The 18525-nt window shown below is 43.4% G+C and overlaps 1 protein-coding gene across 3 annotated transcripts in view; it reads right to left on the reverse strand.

Moving 5' to 3' along the window:
* Grid2 (glutamate ionotropic receptor delta type subunit 2) overlaps positions 1-18525 on the reverse strand; it is a 1433911-nt gene that overhangs the window by 30011 nt on the left and 1385375 nt on the right. For 2 of the 3 annotated variants that reach the window (XM_038318963.1, XM_038318961.1), the window contains 2 exons: positions 4713-4953; positions 1927-2349 (listed from right to left, as the gene is read on the reverse strand). In XM_038318963.1, the coding sequence (XP_038174891.1) occupies positions 1927-2349; positions 4713-4953 (664 nt within the window). Of the gene's footprint in view, positions 1-1926; positions 2350-4712; positions 4954-18525 lie in introns of those variants that run through there. The other variant, XM_038318962.1, reaches the window with a different exon arrangement.

Genomic DNA, 18525 nt, shown 5'->3' on the forward strand with positions numbered 1-18525 from the left:
TTTTGTGGACTTTTAGAATAGGCAATACATCAAAATTAGCCTATTTCCAGTATTGTACATGGTTAACAGTTTGTTGATAGCTGAAGTCACTGCAGCATCTGGGGTGCCCCTATATAGCTGTAAAGACTTTTTCCATTTGAAAATCAGAGTTGGAAATGAGGACATGAATGTCACAGGGGAACAAGGTGTGCATGCACTGCGGGACTTGTCACCCTGGAAACAAAGTGCTTCCTCATGATAAGAAAGTTTTCTGCCTGACACAGTAGACAATATTTAAAGATTTAGTACAAAAACAGTGACAGTACAAGATGCTCCCCAGAACAGAATTAGATCAAAATAGAATACACTTTAAGGATATACCTCTTAACTGCTCCTAAAGCAAATCACATAGGCTGGATCCTCTAGCAATCCTAGCCACAGAATGAACGAGATTAAAGTAAGCATACGGCTGCCTGAAATCACAGGGTAAATCCCTGCTTCCTACTTACCACGTCGAGTTTAAGGATTACAGATGAAGCTCAGTCTATGTTTCTAACAGATAAGAATGCTACTTTTAGAGGATTGTGCACCAAGAGGCACTGGTTTTTGCTTGTTGCCCCTGCTGACACACTGGGCACTGATTTTTAAAAAGAAACAGAACACCTCCGGGTAAAAGCGGTAGAAAAGGGTTTCAGATGAGAGCCCAGTATGGTTGGTAAGTGTTTGCTGTAGGGTGTTGTATGAAGCAAATAAGGCCACATCGACACTTGCGGGCGGCTTCCCCTCCTCCCCAGCTACAGTTACATTGATGGGCTTGCAGTTTCGGAAGGGGACTTTGAACCTACAATGATCTACGGTTAAACTCTGCTCTGTGTGCTGTGTGTAAGGTTCAGCTAATGGCATTTCCCATTTAGATAATTAACAAAAGGTAAAATTATCAAGGTTAGCTTTCTACACTGTGGAGTAATGAATGCAAAACCTATTCAAATGAGTACATCTAGGAACAAAGATGAAATCACCCTGGATGTTTTAATAACAAAATTATAAAATAGTCTCTTGGCAAACAACGCAGGTCAGAATGACATTAAAGCAACCTGCCTTTCCACCTGAAAGGCCTCCTGCGCTCTCATAGCTCCTGTACACAATGCTTGGTTTTTAAACTAAAGCTTTTATTAAATGAATTGCAATAGCAATGGCTGCATTTATATATATATACACATTATATAGGTGCATATATATGTATATATGAGATACTAAGTTATTTAACACAATAAAGGCCTTTGCCATAAGGTAAAGTTTACTGTACATAAGAAAAAGTGTGAATACTGTACAATCGCATGAAGGGGCGTGCACCTGCTGCAGCGCAAGGGGCATTTTGACTGTAGTCTTGACTGGCGTATAAATGGCTTTTTTTGTAATCCTACCAAACTGCATTCTTGTATTGCGTGGCCTGAATGGTCTTCAAATCATTTTCCAGACACTGCAGGGGTTGCCTCTGGTCCCCAATTAAAGGACGCTTGACAACAGTGGAGAATTGTAGGGATGCAGCTGAAGATGGAGAAAGACTGAAGTTATTGCAATTATAGTTTCCAAACAGAGGAACGGGAAGTGGGAGCCCTGTATGCAGAGCCAACCCTGCGAGTGCTCTCAGTGACCCAGCGCTCATGCCCTATTCTTGAAGTACAGTATATGAGAAGCGGACTAATTAGGATCCTAGAATACTATATTCGTGGGGAACAAGTTGAGTAATGAAAAAAATGGAGGGTGATAGACAGAGAAGGAGAAAGAGAGAAAAAAGCAACAGAGCAGGGAAGGGTGTGAGGAAAAAGAACTAGAATTGTTACTAATTATCCTGATTTCTTTTAAATAAAACGTCACATCCATGTTAGTCCCACATTACAGTTGCTCCTTTGGGGGAGTCCTAGGATAGGCGGAGCTGTCTGCTGCTCAAATGGACGTGCCTCGGTCAGGGTCATTGCCCAGATTGAGCCCCAGGGTGGGAGTAGGCTGATAAGGAATAGATGACATTGTTTTGATAGGACTCCTGAAAAAGCCCCCATTAGGAGCCCTGTGCCTAAAAGGGCCAGTTCGGTGCTCCGGCACACTGCCGAAAGCGAAGCCAGAGGCAGCCTTCGCTGAAAGCGTGCGGCTAAGAGTCTGGATCTGCTCTGGGATGAAGGTGGTGGTGGTGATGTGAGTGTTTCTGAAATCACTGATCTGCTCCAGGGCTTGTCGTGTTGGCAAAGTGTCAATGTCCAGAGGGGTCAAGTCAATTGACGAGGTGGAAAACTGTTTATGGGGGCTGTCGTCATCTGTGCACAAGCTATTTACACGTCTATGGAGGTGCTCCAGGTCAATTTCCTTGTCATCCTGGAGATGAAGAAAAAGAAAATAAGGATCTCATCAGTTCTAGCTTGCATGGATTAAAAAAAAGTCGTTCAGCAAACATGTAATTAACTGAACTGTGGGGCATATTTGCTTAACAGATATCGACTTGGCCCCTAGCATGAGCCAGGCACTGTTCTAGTTTCTGGGAATCCTGACAGGGCTTTGAGATAAAGTATCTATAGAAAATACTTTCTTTGCAGCCGGGGCTTTAAAATGAGCATATGCCGCATGCAGCTACAAAGACGCGCGGGACAGGCTCAGGCAGCAACACGAGCAGAAGTTCTGATTCTGGAGACTTCCCTCAACCCCTGCCACCCCTTTCCGGTGCACGCTTCCTCTTTCAGAATCTCATTCCAGATGGATTCTTTTTTTTTCTTGTTACTCCTTCTATCCCTTAGGCCTAGCCTTAACTTTCTGTCCTTAGATGAGAGAGATATGTGTTTCTTCGCAGTAATTTGTCAATGACTAACAAGGTGTTGTTTCTTACAGCCCAGGGTTATGAGGATTCTTAGAAAGAGTCAGCACGAGAGAGACTTCTCCTTGACAGGGACAGCATGTGATGCCCAGCACCAGCACTTGCACCTGGCAACTGTGAGGTCAGGGCGTGTGAATAAGTAGCTTTAACTGAGGGTCAGTTTTAAGTTAAGTGGGTGGTGTGTTTGCAAGAAGTTCTATTTATTTATTTTAAAAGGCAGTAAAGCCTCAGAGTTTTAGGGAGAAATTTTTCCCACTAAACCCTTCAGGGTTGAAAAAAATAGAATTGAGAAGAAATCAAATTTCCTCTGTGATCAGACTTATTTACAGCTAAGGTCAATAAACTAAATTTATGAGGTTATAAAAATGTCCATTAATCATAAGAGGAGAAGAGATGTTTGTGCACAGAACCTGGAATGGCCATCGGAAGTTAGAATAGGGTATGTGTTTTCCCGCCGCGCGTGCAGTACTCTGCAGCGAAGCCTGCTGGAATGCACAGCCCTGCGTTCCCTTCTCCTTTCTCATTTAAAAATCCAATAAAAATCCATTAATGCAGTATTATCACCGAGACTTCAGAAGGTTGAGATGTATAATTTTATGGTTCCCACGGCAACTGTAATCTAGACATCCATCAACAGCTGTAACAATGCAAACATTTAATATCTTCTGTAGTAATTCAAAAATAGAAGCCCAGGAGCCCTTCATTTCCAGAGTATGCAGAACACCGAGTCTCAGCTACAATCTGCATTAATGTGGCCTTTTGCTTTGGATTGATGTCAGCAGAGATACCAATGCGTACTTTACAAAGACGGCATGACGATAAACCTGATTAGCTTTTAATTCTGTCTCCACATCGTGGGATTGGGTATGATCACCCACACAGGTAGGAAGCAAGGAAAGCGAAGCCGTTCTTACAAACGGTACTGATGCTACTTTGCATCTAAGGAGCTACGAGGATCCTTAGACTACGCAGAGAAGGATGTTTGAAAGACAAACACTGCCGCGCAGACATGCAGATACAAATGAGAGGTCATTTTTCTTCGTACATCAAAGCCCATCCTCGGTGAACTGCCTTGGGCATCAGTCAGCCAAGTGATGGGCAGAAAGTTTAAAGCTTTTGTTGAAATGGCCCCTCAAATGAAACCACTGAATAAACTCAATGTTTTTTTTTTTCCACACCAACTCTTTTAAGATTAACTAGCCAAATGCTGTTGTCCCTCTCTCTCTCTTTTTAAATGTTCATGTTTTCATGAATTTACCTCACATGCTGTTTTCCCTGAGTTACTATGTATGATTTTGCAGAGATAGCTATACAAACTGAGACATGGCCCTGGAGTTAAGCTGATGACATAGTCAGGGAGATAAGCAGAACCCAGAAGGATTTACCCATATGAATTTGGCACAGTGGGCTCACGGGAGAGCCCGAGACACACAGTCATCATATCTTCAGCTCTTCACACATAGATAGGAAGCAGGGCCTAATGGTGAAGAGAAAGCATCATGCTAGGGCCTTTTATGCCCAGACTTTAAAACACAGGTTTAACTCCAATTTAAGGAATCGAAAGAAACTATTCAGCATTTTTGAGAACTGGGTCAAGGGAACCATAGCCTTCCTGGATCATTAGTATGTAGGCCACGATTCAGAATTTCAGAGCCTGCTATAGAATATGAAATTGTCGGCCTCACAGACACTGCCCCTTGCTCTTTATTCACCGTGAATGTTCTAAATGGGAACTGGCGTTGTCTAGCCACGTGCTTGTTTTGAATCTTCAAAGAAGTCAGAAAAAGCAATTGCTAATATTACCCTTTCCTCCCTGGAAATACAGCTACCGAATGTTTGGCAGCTCTAGTTGGGGCACAAGTTCAAGTACCTCTTTGGACGGGACCCGTGAGCCCTTCCTCCTGCTCCACCACGTCTCCAGCACCGCTATGAGGCAGGAGAGCACGATCCCTGCAGCCAGGATGCAGAACACACCCGCCAGGCTCTTGATGTCCAGGGCTCCTCCCTTCTGCTTCGCATCTACTGAGGAGTATAGGTCACACTGGCCATTCTTAGGCCACCACTTGTGCTTCAGGATGTCCATGTCTCCACTCTGCTGCAGCTCCAGGATCCTGGGGGTGGAGAACACAGCACATGTGATTGTAGCCAGGGTGACTGCCCTGTCTACAACCTGAGTGATGATGACTTCCCATCTAAAGATGACCGGCCGAGCTCACTAGAGCAGTTTACCAGTACTGCAAAGCCAAAACCATGGGTGTTTTGATCCTGTGACATTTGTGTAGAGGGAATTTTCTTCTACTTTGCCCTCTTTCTTCTGTCTCTCCCTCCAGTCTCTTATTATTTTGCTTTCACAGGAACGCCAGTGGCCCCGCCCCATTCCTTGTAGTACGTTTAGAATCACATTTGGGAGGGGCTGTTCCTGTGGGGTCCGACACTGATGCAGCTCTGTCCTTCCCGTCAGAGAAAGCTCTGGACCATGATGCTGTTTTGAAGAGCCCTCAGCTGCTTCTGGCCACACATTGGTGCAATGTGACCCAGCACGTGCTGTACACACAGGAATTCAATGAAAATAAAACCTCTATTATTTATCATGGTCTGGGAGAAGGCCTTGGGACAAGTTTTGAAGTTGATAAAATACATCATTTTCATTTCTTCACACAACGGATGCACTTTTCTTTTTAATGCCAAAGGGGAAGTAACCTACCTCTGGGAGGAAGAAAAACGGTAGGTCAGAGGGACCTGAGGTGCTTAAATTCAACCAGAAACAGAAGGAGCTGTGAAAACTACAAAGTGCTGTCCACACAGAGGAATCAGCTCCTCCTCCCAAATTCTGCTTAGACACCTGGCCTGCCATGTGCCTCTGCAGGGGCCATGTACCCCCAAAGCCAGAGCAGCTTTAGCATTTCTGGCTCAGACCCTTAGCATCTCCCAGGGTATTTAAATTCATTCTCAGGGCTCTCCTGAGAGCCAGCTGCAAGGGCACCAGTGGTCTCCAGGGTACCAATTCAGAATAGTGGGGACAGAGTAGGGGTGCATTGGTTCCTGAGGGCACACCATTCTTGCTGCACACAATTCCCTGGCCACCAGCCCTGGAGTCAAAAGGGAGGAACCCAGTGGCTCTCCTGGAGATGTGGTGTCTCTGCAAACCTCCCAGCTACTCATGAATATAAGTCACTTGAATCCAACCTCTTGGAGATCATAGAGATATTTGCCAAAGATATATTTTGTCAGATATGTTTGTCAAGGTAAGGGTGGGACAGAATCATCAGTTTTGGTCTAGATATATAATTTTTATATAAGTAAAACTTTGGGTATGTGGTCTTACTATTTGTTTTCGGCCTTGGATCATGGCTTTCTTCTGGGATGAGGATTTTAAAATCTAGAGGAACTCAGCCAGTCTAGGAGTGAATCACCCACTGTTCTTCCTATCTTAAGCCTGCATGGCCAGACAATAACAACATGACCAAGACAATGGTTTGGGCACTGGAGGTAAGGTCCTCAGCTCGCCTGAGGTAGGGATGCAAGTGGCTTGGGGCTACACAGGATGGGTGAACCCACCTTCCCATCACCTCCCACTGTGCCCCAGGGCAAACATTGCTTCCCTCTTCTGAAATCCATGGCTATGACTGTAAATTGTCACCATCTGTCTCTTCAGAATTCTCCAAAGTGCATTCCACCAGACACAAACACCTACAAGGCCTTTACGAGGAAAGGACCCTGTGGTCATGAACTGTGATACCCTCTTGGAGACTTCTATGATGTCAGCTTAGTAAGTGTCCAAGTAGACCTGCAGCAAAGAAAGCCTTATGGTTCTGTGTAGCTCAGCCTCTCTCAGCCCCCCTCAGCCTACTTTCATTCTGTTCCCCTCGCTGTATCTTTCCATGAAGGCCAATACACTTTAGAATTCTAGTTTAAGAAGCCTATAAAGCATACTGGCAGATGTTAAACTCATCCAAATCCATAATTATGTTATAAAGGATTTGTGCTTGACTGCCTGGTGGTGATGTCTTTAGTCCCAGCACTCGGGAGGCAGAGGCAGGTGAATCTCTGTGACTTCGAGGCCAGCCTGGTCTTCTAGTTCCAGGATAGGCTCCAAACCTAGAGAGAAACCCTGTTTCGAAAAACAAAAACAAACAAACAAACAAACAAAAAAGATGTTGATACCATGAAGAAGCCATTTTAGAGGTTCAGTTGTGTAAGATTAATAAATAAATTATAGCAGCTGAGGCAGTGATTCAGTTCATGAAGCGCTCGCTATGCAAGCACAAGAGCTTGAGTTTGAGCCCCAGAATCTATGAAGGCCAGGTATAGTGGACGCAGCTGGACAGGTGGAGACAGGTAGAGGCTTGGGACTCTTTGGTCAGATACTCTAGCCAACTAGGCAAGTTTCAGGCAAAAGGAGAGACCTTGTCTCGACATAATTTAGATGATGTCTTGGGATGACATTGGCTTCCATGCTTGTGTGCAAACATCTGTCTGAGTGACCCCCCTCACAGGAAAGAAGAATTTCTAGGGACTTACTATACATTTACCCATAGCAGACAATATCACACTGAACACTTGAGCTTCTGATAATAGCTTAGCTCTCATTTAAGGGTTGGTTGCATCATAATAGAAACAACGCAGTGTCTTTTAGGAATTTGCTTATTGAAAGGCACAGAATCGTCAGAGCATCCTTAGATCTCCTACAGGAAAACTTCAGTTAACTTTGAAGAAAGAATTTTGTTTAAAATTGAGTGTATAAAGACATATAAAATATGAGCTGCAGCAACCCATTTCTCGATGAGAATAGAGTTGCCCTCAGTGTGTGCAGAGAATACTCCTAAGACTATCCCCAGTAAATACCAAAGTTGGCAAGAACTTAAGTTACTTATATAAGATGACAAGCTGGTTACATGGAAACACTCCCTACCCCTGACACACACCATCTGTAGTGCTTTGAATGAAAATGTACCCAGTAGGCTTACGCATTGGAACACTTGATCCCCAGTTGGAGACTCTCTAGGGAAGTTTAAAAAGCATTGCCTTACTGGAGGAAGTGTGCCACGGGAGGTGAATTTTGAGAAGGAAAGACTCATCTCGTTCTTTAGTCCACTCTTTCTGCTTTGTACTTACAGTTAAGGGTGGGAGTGCTCAGCTTCTTACTCTGGCTCTACATGCCTTCTATTTGCTGCCTGCCTCTCTGCCATCATGGACTCTTACCCCTCTGAAACCATTAGCCAAATAATCTCTTCCATCCTTTGGTCATGGTATTTTATCTCAGCGACAGGAACATGACCCACATACCCGCCCTTATACCGTTCATCTTCTGATTATGTAAATATCACATGCCAATCTGAATAGTTGTTATGCCGTTCTGTTTAGGGAAAGGTGACAAGAAAAATAAAGACTTCACGAGTTCAGTCCAGACGCATTTCTCCTTTTCAGGATATTTATGACCTGAAGTTTGATGACTCTGTAGGCACATGGATACAGATGACTCAGAACAGCAGCCCCCCTTCACTGCCACCCTGGTCAGCATCTGTGAGATGTGATACAGACTTTACCTTCCTTCCCAGCTGCCTGTGGCTAGTGACTACCATGAGATCCCCTCTCTAGAAAGCCCACTCGCTTTCTCCCTGTTTCCCTGATGGCTACTAATCAAATATGCCCAGCACAGCATCTCCTAAGGGAACCCTGCCCTCACATCCTCCTTTTTCCTCATCAGTGAGGCTGTTTTATAATTTATTCCATTTCCTATGAATCTATCCATCCATTTAATAAATATTTCAAGAGAGACTCATGCCAAGCATTCCTTGTGCACACAATTTATTCTCCACCACGACTGCACATTCAGGCAGAACAGCCTGGCACAAGGCAGGCCTGCCCTTCCAGGGACTTCATTCTCTGTTGCTTCTTTCTTTCATTCACCCGGGATAGGATTACATCCTCTCCACTTTCCTTAATCCTTGCTGAAACCTCTGTGCTTCATTTACTTATTCTGCTTCTTATTTTTTAAATATATGAAGACTATTTTCACTTAAAAGTAAGCATTAAACCATACAAATTATTTTGCACACATTCCAATTATTTCTTCTTTTTCTTCCTCCTCCTCCTCCTCCTCCTCCTCCTCCTCCTCCTCCTCCTCCTCCTCCTCCTCCTCCTCTTCTTCTTCTTCTTCTTCTTCTGTTTTTCGAAACAGGGTTTCTCAGTAGCTATTGAGCTGGTCCTGCAAGTCGTTCTGTAAATCAGGCTGACCTTGAGCTCATAGAGATCTGCCTGCCTCTGCCTCCTTGAGTGCTGGGATTAAAGGCCTGTGCCACCACTGCCCGGCTGCACACATTCCAGTTCTAATAGGAGCTAGATGCAGTAAACTGGAAGAGTTTAGTTGTAGAGTTTGAAGTTCATGTAGCCAGGTGATAGAAGTTCACACAGTAGGGAAAGAATGGAATAGTCTCTCTAGGAGCTTTTATTCTTAAAAATACCCGCGGCGGGAAATGCTGGCGTGTTCCGAGCGGCTGTAGGCAGGCAACGAGCTCTGGGAATGGCCATTCCCAGGGCAGAGACTTGCAGTTTCCCAGGAGGGAAAGTTCCTCCCAAGAGGGCAGGAACTCACAGTGGATGCCCGGCGGGTCCAGAACAGCTAGTGGCGGGAAGTGCTAGCCAGCAGGGGAGGACAGACAGGAGTCAGAGACATGGACAGACAGAACATGTTAAATGCTTACTTAGGGGGGTTATGGAGGGGAGAGGGAGAAAGGAGGAACAGAGAGAGAGGAGAGAGAGAGAGAGAGAGAGAGAGACAGACAGACAGAGACAGACAGAGACAGAGACAGAGAGACAGAGAGAGAGAGAGACAGACAGACAGAGAGAGAGAGAGAGAGAGAGAGAGAGAGAGAGAGAGAGAGAGAGAGAGAGAGAGAGAGAGAGAGAGAGGAGAAGGGAGAAGTGGGGAACACGCGTGCTCCAGGAAGAGAGAGAGAGAGAGCAAGAGAGGCAATTCAGGATGAGGACAAGAGATTAGAGGTCGCTGGGAGTGGGCGTGGAAAGGGGCGGGGACCAAAAGAATAACAGGAGCCTTCAAGCTCTGCAAAGCCACAGAGTTCTCTCTCATAATTACACAGCTCAGGTGGCTAAGGCAGGTAGTGAAAGGGGAGGGAGAAAGAGACGGAAGAAGGAGGGAGGGGAAGGGAGGGAGAGAAACTGGGCCTTAGCCTTCTCCAGTCACACTTCAGCTACACTCTCAGCCTTCTAAACCCCATTCTGGGGGATACAGAACGCTTGGGATAGAACTCTGTGAGGCACTGAAAGCGTCATCTAGGCTTGGAATTCTGCACGACCCTGCTATTAAATTTAATGGTTCTTGGAGTTCCATGAGCCTCTCACCATAGCTCTTTATCATTTAAAAACAGTTTGTTTTTTTCCCCTAAGTACCAGTGGGAGCAAGCTTAGTAGACTATAATGTTCTTCCTTACAGCCTAGATATAGTAGGGAGGGCGTGGGACCTTTCCCAAAGCAGTGTGCCTTACTCACCCTCTCAGAAAAGTGGATGCGAATGCTGTGAGGGGTATGTGGGGGGAATGGGAGGAGAGCAGGGAGTGGGAACTTGGATTGGTATGTATAATGAAAAAAGATTGTTTTCTTTTTTCAAAAATAAATAAATAAATAAATAAATAAAGATGGAAAAAAGAAAAAAACCCAACGACATGAATTCTTGCATTAAAATGAAGATCCAGGTTCAGTTTCCAAATAAATCTTCATGGGACTTTTGTAAGCGAAGCTAAAAAGCACACCTATAGGAGAGTTCAAGAATACAGTAGCCAAATCTTTAGCTTGTGAGGCAGACAGGAGTTTCTGTTATACGCACGAGTTCCACACGGTGACAGTATTGGCTCACTCGGGGCAAGGCGGTGCTGCGACTCCAACTATGGCTTACCTGTGGGAGTGATTGAAGTGCAGGAAGCAGACGCTCACGCCTTAAGCACTTAGCTATCAGATACGAAATTAGCTACTAGATTGTGATGAACGATTAGACTGCTGGAACCTTTTCTTGAAATGCAGTGAGAAAAATTCCTGCCATTTGAAAGGTCGGGGAGATGACAACCACATTTTCTTTTGAAGGCTATTGTAGTGAGAATTAACGAGACCACACACACTCACACAATGGATCATGCTATCTGCTGCACTGCTTAGGATGTGAAGGGGGGAGCAGAGCTTGGAAGTTAGCTTAAGATTGGCAGCGTGGGTACGCGAGTGCGCGCGCGTGCATGTGTGTGTGTGTGTGTGTGTGTATACTCTCGCGTGCTCGTACGCACGTGTCCAGCGCGCACGAGCGCCTTGTTCTTTGAACCTGTTCTGGCATATTCTTCTTCATTAAGAATCTGTGAGTGATTCACTGATAAGAACACTGCGATTTTTTCTTTCGTTTTCCTAGTGTTCAAACATTTGCATTTTCACTAAGAAAAAAAATGGAAGGTTCAGCTTGAAAAGGTTTCTAGCTCAGCCTGGGCACCCTGAGTCCTTTGTTGATACAAACGAGCAAATTCCCGGGGAAGGCTGTGAAGCCAACAGCCCTTCTTTCATATTCAAATAAAAGCATTCAGCACGTTCAGGCAGGCCTCTGGAAAAAGGGTTTTGCTCACTTTGAAGATAATAGCCTTCACTTCTGTGTGAGGCCTGCTCCACCCACTGATCACTGACTACCTTGAACAGCTACACCAGGAATTGATTTCCAAATTAATCTATTTGTAAGGTGAGAGGTTGCTGAAAGGGCTGTGCTAATCTCCACCCACCAAGGGGGACTTAGAATTTTGTCTTGAGAACAGCAGGCTGCAGGCTCCTTTCACATTTCATTGGGATCAAGACTTTTTGCTAAATTCCTGTGGAGTTGTCTGTGATACAACTTCCTGGTTAAGTGAGGAAAAAAAATGTCACTTGCTTACTTAGTTACTTCTACTAAGAAAGAGTCTAGAGACAATAAAAAAAAAGTTATTAAACCAAATGCAAGAATTCTTTGTCAGGCTATACGTGTAGCTGCCCTGTGACTTTGGTAATCCAGTTTCCCACTTTCTAGAGACATAAACTCCTATAATGCAAGGAAGGACAGACACTGCCCCCTCGCCACCAGTTCTACAGTGGAGGACACTAACAGAGCAGGAAGGCTACACATCGTCTGCATTCACCACAGTCTCACTGCTGACTTGATTAAGCCATGTCTTTGGTGACTTATACTGACTGGAACTCATGTCTGTCTTCCAACATATTGCTTGCTGTACACACATCGATTCCCACACAAATACTGAAAGAATGGCTATCTAATGCTTTCATTTTTCAGGGATTTATTAAGAATCTTAGGGAATGGCTATCTGCATGCATCCCCTAAACAAAATAATATAATTGTATGTGATTATAAATTTGTTCATACTATAATTTGGGTATACAAAGAAAACATAGCTTTTCTAGAGCTTAACTGATCTGAGGACTATGGCCACTGAGTAGGTGGAGAAAACTAAATTTAACTTAGTGTGATTTAAAATTTTATTGGCTCTAATAATGTAACACACCTCTAGATTTACATCCATCTAGTTGAGAGGAGGCTACACCCTATCCCTTCCTTACTTGCTTTTTTTCCAGATGGCATCTGGGTTTGTGGAGGTCGGCACTGTTATAGCATTTGGAAATGAAGCTGCTGGCCTCTTGGCTGTGAATTCACTTGCCTGACTCTGAGGAATAACAGGCTAGTTCTAATTCTTAGACATGAATTGGTGACTGAGGCTAAAATCTGCAAAAGCTGGACATCTCTAAAAGGTCACTAAGGTTGCCAAAGCAACATACAGAAGAAAGTGTCTATTTGGACCTATAATTCAGATGGTTACCGCCCATGTATATCATGATGGGTACATCTAGCAGGCAGGTATCCATGGTGTTTTAAGAGCTCGCACCTTGATCCTCAAGCACAAGGCAGAGAGATACTTTACTGGAAATGGCATGGGCTTCTGAAGCCTCAGAGCCCACTCACATCTTCTATTTCTTAACAAACAGTTACACCAACCAGGGATGAAGTATTCCAGCATATGAGCTCACCACAGTGAGGCACCTATGGTTCTGAAAGGTTATAAGGGAAGGCTCTCTCTGTGCCTTCATCTTTTGACTTTAGCCTCTGACTGTCCTTCTAATACCATTATGATGTCTCCTTGTCTATAACTGCAGAACTGAGAGGCAGATCTACAAGCTCTGACATACCACTCACATCCCTGGGAAAAGGAGGAGAAAGGAAGACCTGGGAAGGAAGATAGAGTTTTGTTGGCTTCCCACTCCCTGGAGGTGTTCTCTGCTGGTGGGGAGTACATGAACTCAAGGGACATTCTTCACATCTCTTACAAGATGAGGTGGCAGACCTTCCCCCTGCCCTGGATGTAGCTCTCAAATAGATGTCCCTCCTGGCCCTTGTCCCACCTCTACCCACTGTTGAAAACTTCTGGGCAGGTTTAGTTTTCCTTTTCTAGTTTTCTTGTGCTTAAAGTCCTCAGACTTCTTGACTAATCTTCATGGAAGAGAATTTCAACTATGTAAAGATAGAAACTCTATGATATGATACTTGCCAGATATTTTACTTGGAAGCAGTGAGGCAACTTGTAACTACTTTAGGGTCAGAATAAAATATACCATTTTAAATATGTAAAAAATTATCTACACATATTTATGAGTTTTGCATTGTCAAAAAGATATTTAGAATACTTGTAATATTTAATGTTGTTAATTTCTAAGGAATTCAGGACTAGTTTAAGTAAGAATGTGTGTGTGTGTGTGTGTGTGTGTGCATCAAATCTGACGAGGGTGGAATTCTGTCAGCATTAAGCAAATTTGATGAGCTTTTGCTGTGGGACAATGGTTTTTTTCACCCTGTAAAGATTTGTTACTTGTATTTTAACAAAATGTTGATTGGCCAGTAGCCAGGCAAGAAGTATAGATGGGGTAACGAGACAGGAAGTAGAGGTGGGGTGACCAGAAGAGGAGAATTCTGGGAAGAAGAAAGAGTCAGCCTGTATCACCCAGACGCAGAGGAGGCAAGATGAGAATGCCTCACTGATAAAGGTACCAAGCCACGTGACTAACGCACACAAGAATTATGGGCTAATTTAAGATGCAAGCATTAGTTAATAAGAAAGCCTGAGCTGCTAGGCCAACCAGTTTATGATTAATGTAGACCTCTGTGTGTTTCTTTGGGGCTGAACAGCTGTGGGACTGGGTGGGACAGAAATGTCTGTCAACAAGTTTCTGAGAAATTTTTCTCTCCATGACTGAGAAAAAATCATTTCAAGGGCTTCTGTTCATCCATTTCCCTTTTTGTTCTGTAAAACATGGTAAACTTCCTTGGGAGCAAAAGTATTCCTCAAAGATTAAGGTCTAAGAAGATGAGTATAGTAGCTCCATAAACAGATCTCTGCAGCCAAATTTGAAGATCAGAGTTGTGACAGCAAATTCCATCAACTTCTTATGAGACGAGCATCCTCCAATCATTTCTCTATGTAAGGCTTCTTAGTGACTGGTTAGTAACATTAGCTGCAAGAATACTTGCTGATATAATCTAATATCTCAGTAAAGCCAGATCTTCAGGGTGATTTTAGAAAATCCTACTTAGACTGGGTTTTTAAATAGCACTTCCTAGATGTTGCCTCAATCCTGTCTCCAAGGCTGCCTGAGATCATGAAGGTGACCAGCTTCTTTTGTCTTCAAAATGAGTTAGTGTGTATCATCTTCTAGACCATATCACCAACACAGAACATATGGCTTCTGTCATGCTAACAACCCTGCTTTGCATGGTAAATGCCACTATAGACAGCTGTAAACACGTGTGCTTCATTTGTAAGAACAGCCCAGAAGCCTGATCTATTCTGCTGACTGTGACTGCTGGCTTGGTTTGGGAATCTCAGAGCAGGGAAGGCTCATTTCACTGACCCTGTTATCCAGACCCAAGGTTGCATCCTAGAAAGTGTCTGTTTTAGAGACAGTGTTTGTGACCTTTATTCCAGTGCTCTTTTGGCCACATGTACTACATATTCATTGCTACTACATTAAAGTATTAATGCTACTGTGCTTGCATCTATAAATGAGGACTGAGAGAGTATATGCTAATTTTGTATCTGAACAGATTGAGAAAGAAATTCACTGTACACAAACGATGGCAGTATAGTCCCTCACACAGGTTGGGGTTTCTGTGGTTTTGCGATGACATTTGCCCTGAGATTGGGATGACCTGTGACTGAGGAGTGATAGCCTTACACATTTTGGTCAAGTGGGCTTCTTTGTCTGGGCTGGAATCTGCAGAATCATTTTCTAGGCTGTGGCAACTTCAGCTTGAAGTCAAAGGAGTATGAACAGATATTGTCCTGCCACTGAGAACCCCAGGGGAGTGATAACAATGGACACAGAATGAGCAAGAACTGACAGAGGTGGAGAAGGTGGGGTCTTTTATAACAAAAGGGATGAACATGTTTTAAATCAGGCTTCATGAGAAGCATCATGCATTGGCTAGAAGTACAGAATTCCTGCCCGCACTGAAAATGGTATGCTTCCCTCCTGCCCAGCAGCTGAAGTGGCCCCTCAGGAGGCTGATAAGTTACAGCCTCAATTACAGCTGCAGGCACAGTCCTATGTCAGAGGAAATACCTCCTGTGTTGCCTCAAATCCGGTGTTTCACTTTCAGATTAGAAAAAGGGCAATTTGATCAAAGCTTAGTCAGCTCTGGCTTCCTCATTCAGAAACTAATATTAATGCCTTTACATGTCAACTTAATCTCTTCCAGAGGGATTCATTTTCTTGCAGATGTGAACTTTATCCAGAATTGTCAAAATGGTGCACTAAAAGTAAAATACTGCCAAACTTATAAAGCATTCGTGTGCCCACTCAGATGTGAGTGCATGTGGAGGTTAGAGGAGACTGACGAATTACCTGAAGCTATAGGCAACCATGAGCCAACCATGTGGGTGCTGGGAACTGAACTCAGACCCTCTAAAGCTGTGCTTCTCAGCCTTCCTAATGCTGTGACCCTTTAATACGGTTCCTCATGTTGTGGTGACTCCCGACCATAAAATCATTTCATTGCTACTCCATAATTGTTATTTTGCTACCACTATGAATTGTAATGTAGTATCTGATATGCAGGATACCTGACATTTGACCCCTGTGAAAGGGTTGTTCGATCCCCAGAGGAGTCACAACTCACAGGTTGAGAACCACTGTGTTAGCAGAGCAGCAATTGCTCTCCACCATTGTGCCACTGTCCTGCCCCGATTATCACCACCGTCATCATCACCATCATCTTCAGGCAGACTCACTTTTAAGTCCTAGTTAACTTTGAATGTGCAGTGATCCTTCTTCTTCAAGCTCAATGACCCCGTGTTTTTAAATATACACATTAGTTTGACATGCTTCTTAAAGCAACCTTGTGTGGAATGAGATCTACTGACTGTTTTGGCTGTTGGATTGTTCCACCACCTTTATTCTTACTAGCAGCACTGGTAACGTTGATGTCACTCACTATGGCCTCATTTTACAGCAAAGGAGACTGAGGCTCAGGATGAAGAAAATTTCCCAAGGCTCGAGACTTGCTAGTGGTTTTGTTTGTCTTCTGGTTGCTGTGCTTTTGTTTGAGCACATCCTCCAGACCCTTCATTACTCAGAAAGAGAACCCTGTCAAAGGAAGCTGCCTTTTTAGTTCCTGCTTCTTCATGAACGGAGACTCTTCTTGCTAGCATCCTTGGCTAATACACATCCAACTGTATCCATTTCTAAACATTACACTTCTAGTAACACATGCTGATGTCCCCCAGAGAGCCACATGAATAGCGCATGAGCTCATTAATCTCTTTTGCGATTAGAGGGAAGCGTCAGATGAATTCATTATCATGAGGCACTTAGGGGATTTGGAAAATGTTATAAAACAAGGAAGTGTGTCCAAAGAAGAGCTGCTCTGAAGCTTCGTCCTTATCCAATTGAAGGCAATGTATTGTGAAGTTTCTAACTCTTGTTTTTTTTCAGGCTTTTATTTCAAGGAATTTTCTCCCTTAGCATGTACACAATCCTCCATAAAAATTATGCTGCTTGTTATATAGAACTTAGATGTTCTGAAAACTACATTATTTAATTATTTAACTTAGAGAAAATACTTGATTCAGCTACCAAGTAAAGTTTTGTTCTCTCTAGAACCCTCAGATCTTATATACTACTTTATTTGATTGAGGGATGAGTTTTAACTTTGAAACACATAGTGCCCATTTACGATCTCCCTGCTTTGCGGACATCTTCTTCAACCCAAGTCTTGGAAGTACCCAAGGGGCAAAAGCAGCCTTGCTCTAAGAAGCAATTGTTTGAAAAAATCAGATTAGCAATGTGACAGATCTCAAGACTTTGGTGACTAGTGAACTTTAATTATTATGTGTTTTATATGTTTATGCTGGCAGTAAAAGTCAAGCACTCATTATAGAAATGGCAGACATGATCTTTCATAAGTTGAGTGCTGGGTAGCAAATGAATAGATAATCAGGATAATGAAAGCTAGACAGAGAGATGCTAGAGAGCCGAGAAGACCCAGACAATGGCTCCCACCGAGATGGAGGGCATAATTGCGTTTTGGGAAGAGAACAACTTTGGGATCTTTTAAAATGTCAGCCACATCCTTAAGCACAGTGTGATATTTGGGTTGCAGGGTAAAAGGGAAATTCCTTTCATTTTACCGTGAGCACCCGAAAACTGGCCAGCGATCATTTCCTGCCCAGAGTGACTGAATCTGTAGGCAATGCCAAGGTGCCACACCCCCCCCTGCCATTTTCCAACTGTTGGAAAATGTGTCAAGAAGGTCCAAATTTATCATGCATCGTATTTATAAATATTTTCCTATCCTTATGTCTGGCATACAAAACTTTAGAAGGTGATATTTGGCAAAGGTGTGGCTGTGATGTATATGCAGTTAAGATGGGCAGGTGTGTATCTTAGGCACAGCGCTCATAGAGAGGATATGCAGGAAGAGGTTTTGAAGAAGCAAACTGTCCTGAACATGAGCACAAGTATTGAACTTTGAATATGTGGAATGGCAATATATAGAAGGAATTCCTTATTTGGAGAACAGTTGGACAGACTGGCTTGATAACTGAAGATTTGTTTTATGATGCAAATGATATCTTCTAAGTTAGAGGCTCTACTGATGTGTGCTTGAAAAGAAATCCAGCTCCAGGCCTGTTTGTAGGAACTCTGTCCTTGATTAAAAGTCTCAGTTAGCTTTCAGAACATCAGTAACAGTACCACTGTGGGCTCTTCAAAAATTATACCTTAGATTTTTGGATAATTTGTGTTTCATTTGGCATTGTTATAACTATGATAGAAAGAGTTAAGGCAGTAAAATAAACTGTTTTCAAGGAGACCTTAGGCATACCCTTTCTCATTTTAGGCATTTGAAAAAGTCTCTAACATTTTCCTACCACGATTCTGAATATGCAAATGATGATTCTATAAATGGGCAAAATAAGAAAGCAGAACAAAAATTCTTTCTTGGACATTAACCTGCAATTATGCTACTGTGTAATTTTACTGCAGTGTGATTATGGGATCTGAAAGGGACAGCACAGTGAGGGCACTGTGTAAGAGGTCACACACCTTGCTTGGAAGCATGGGCAGGCTGGAAACAACCTTCTGGAGAAAGGATCATCTAG

Source organism: Arvicola amphibius, chromosome 2 (genome assembly GCF_903992535.2).
Source record: "Arvicola amphibius chromosome 2, mArvAmp1.2, whole genome shotgun sequence".
Taxonomy (NCBI): Eukaryota; Metazoa; Chordata; class Mammalia; order Rodentia; family Cricetidae; genus Arvicola; species Arvicola amphibius.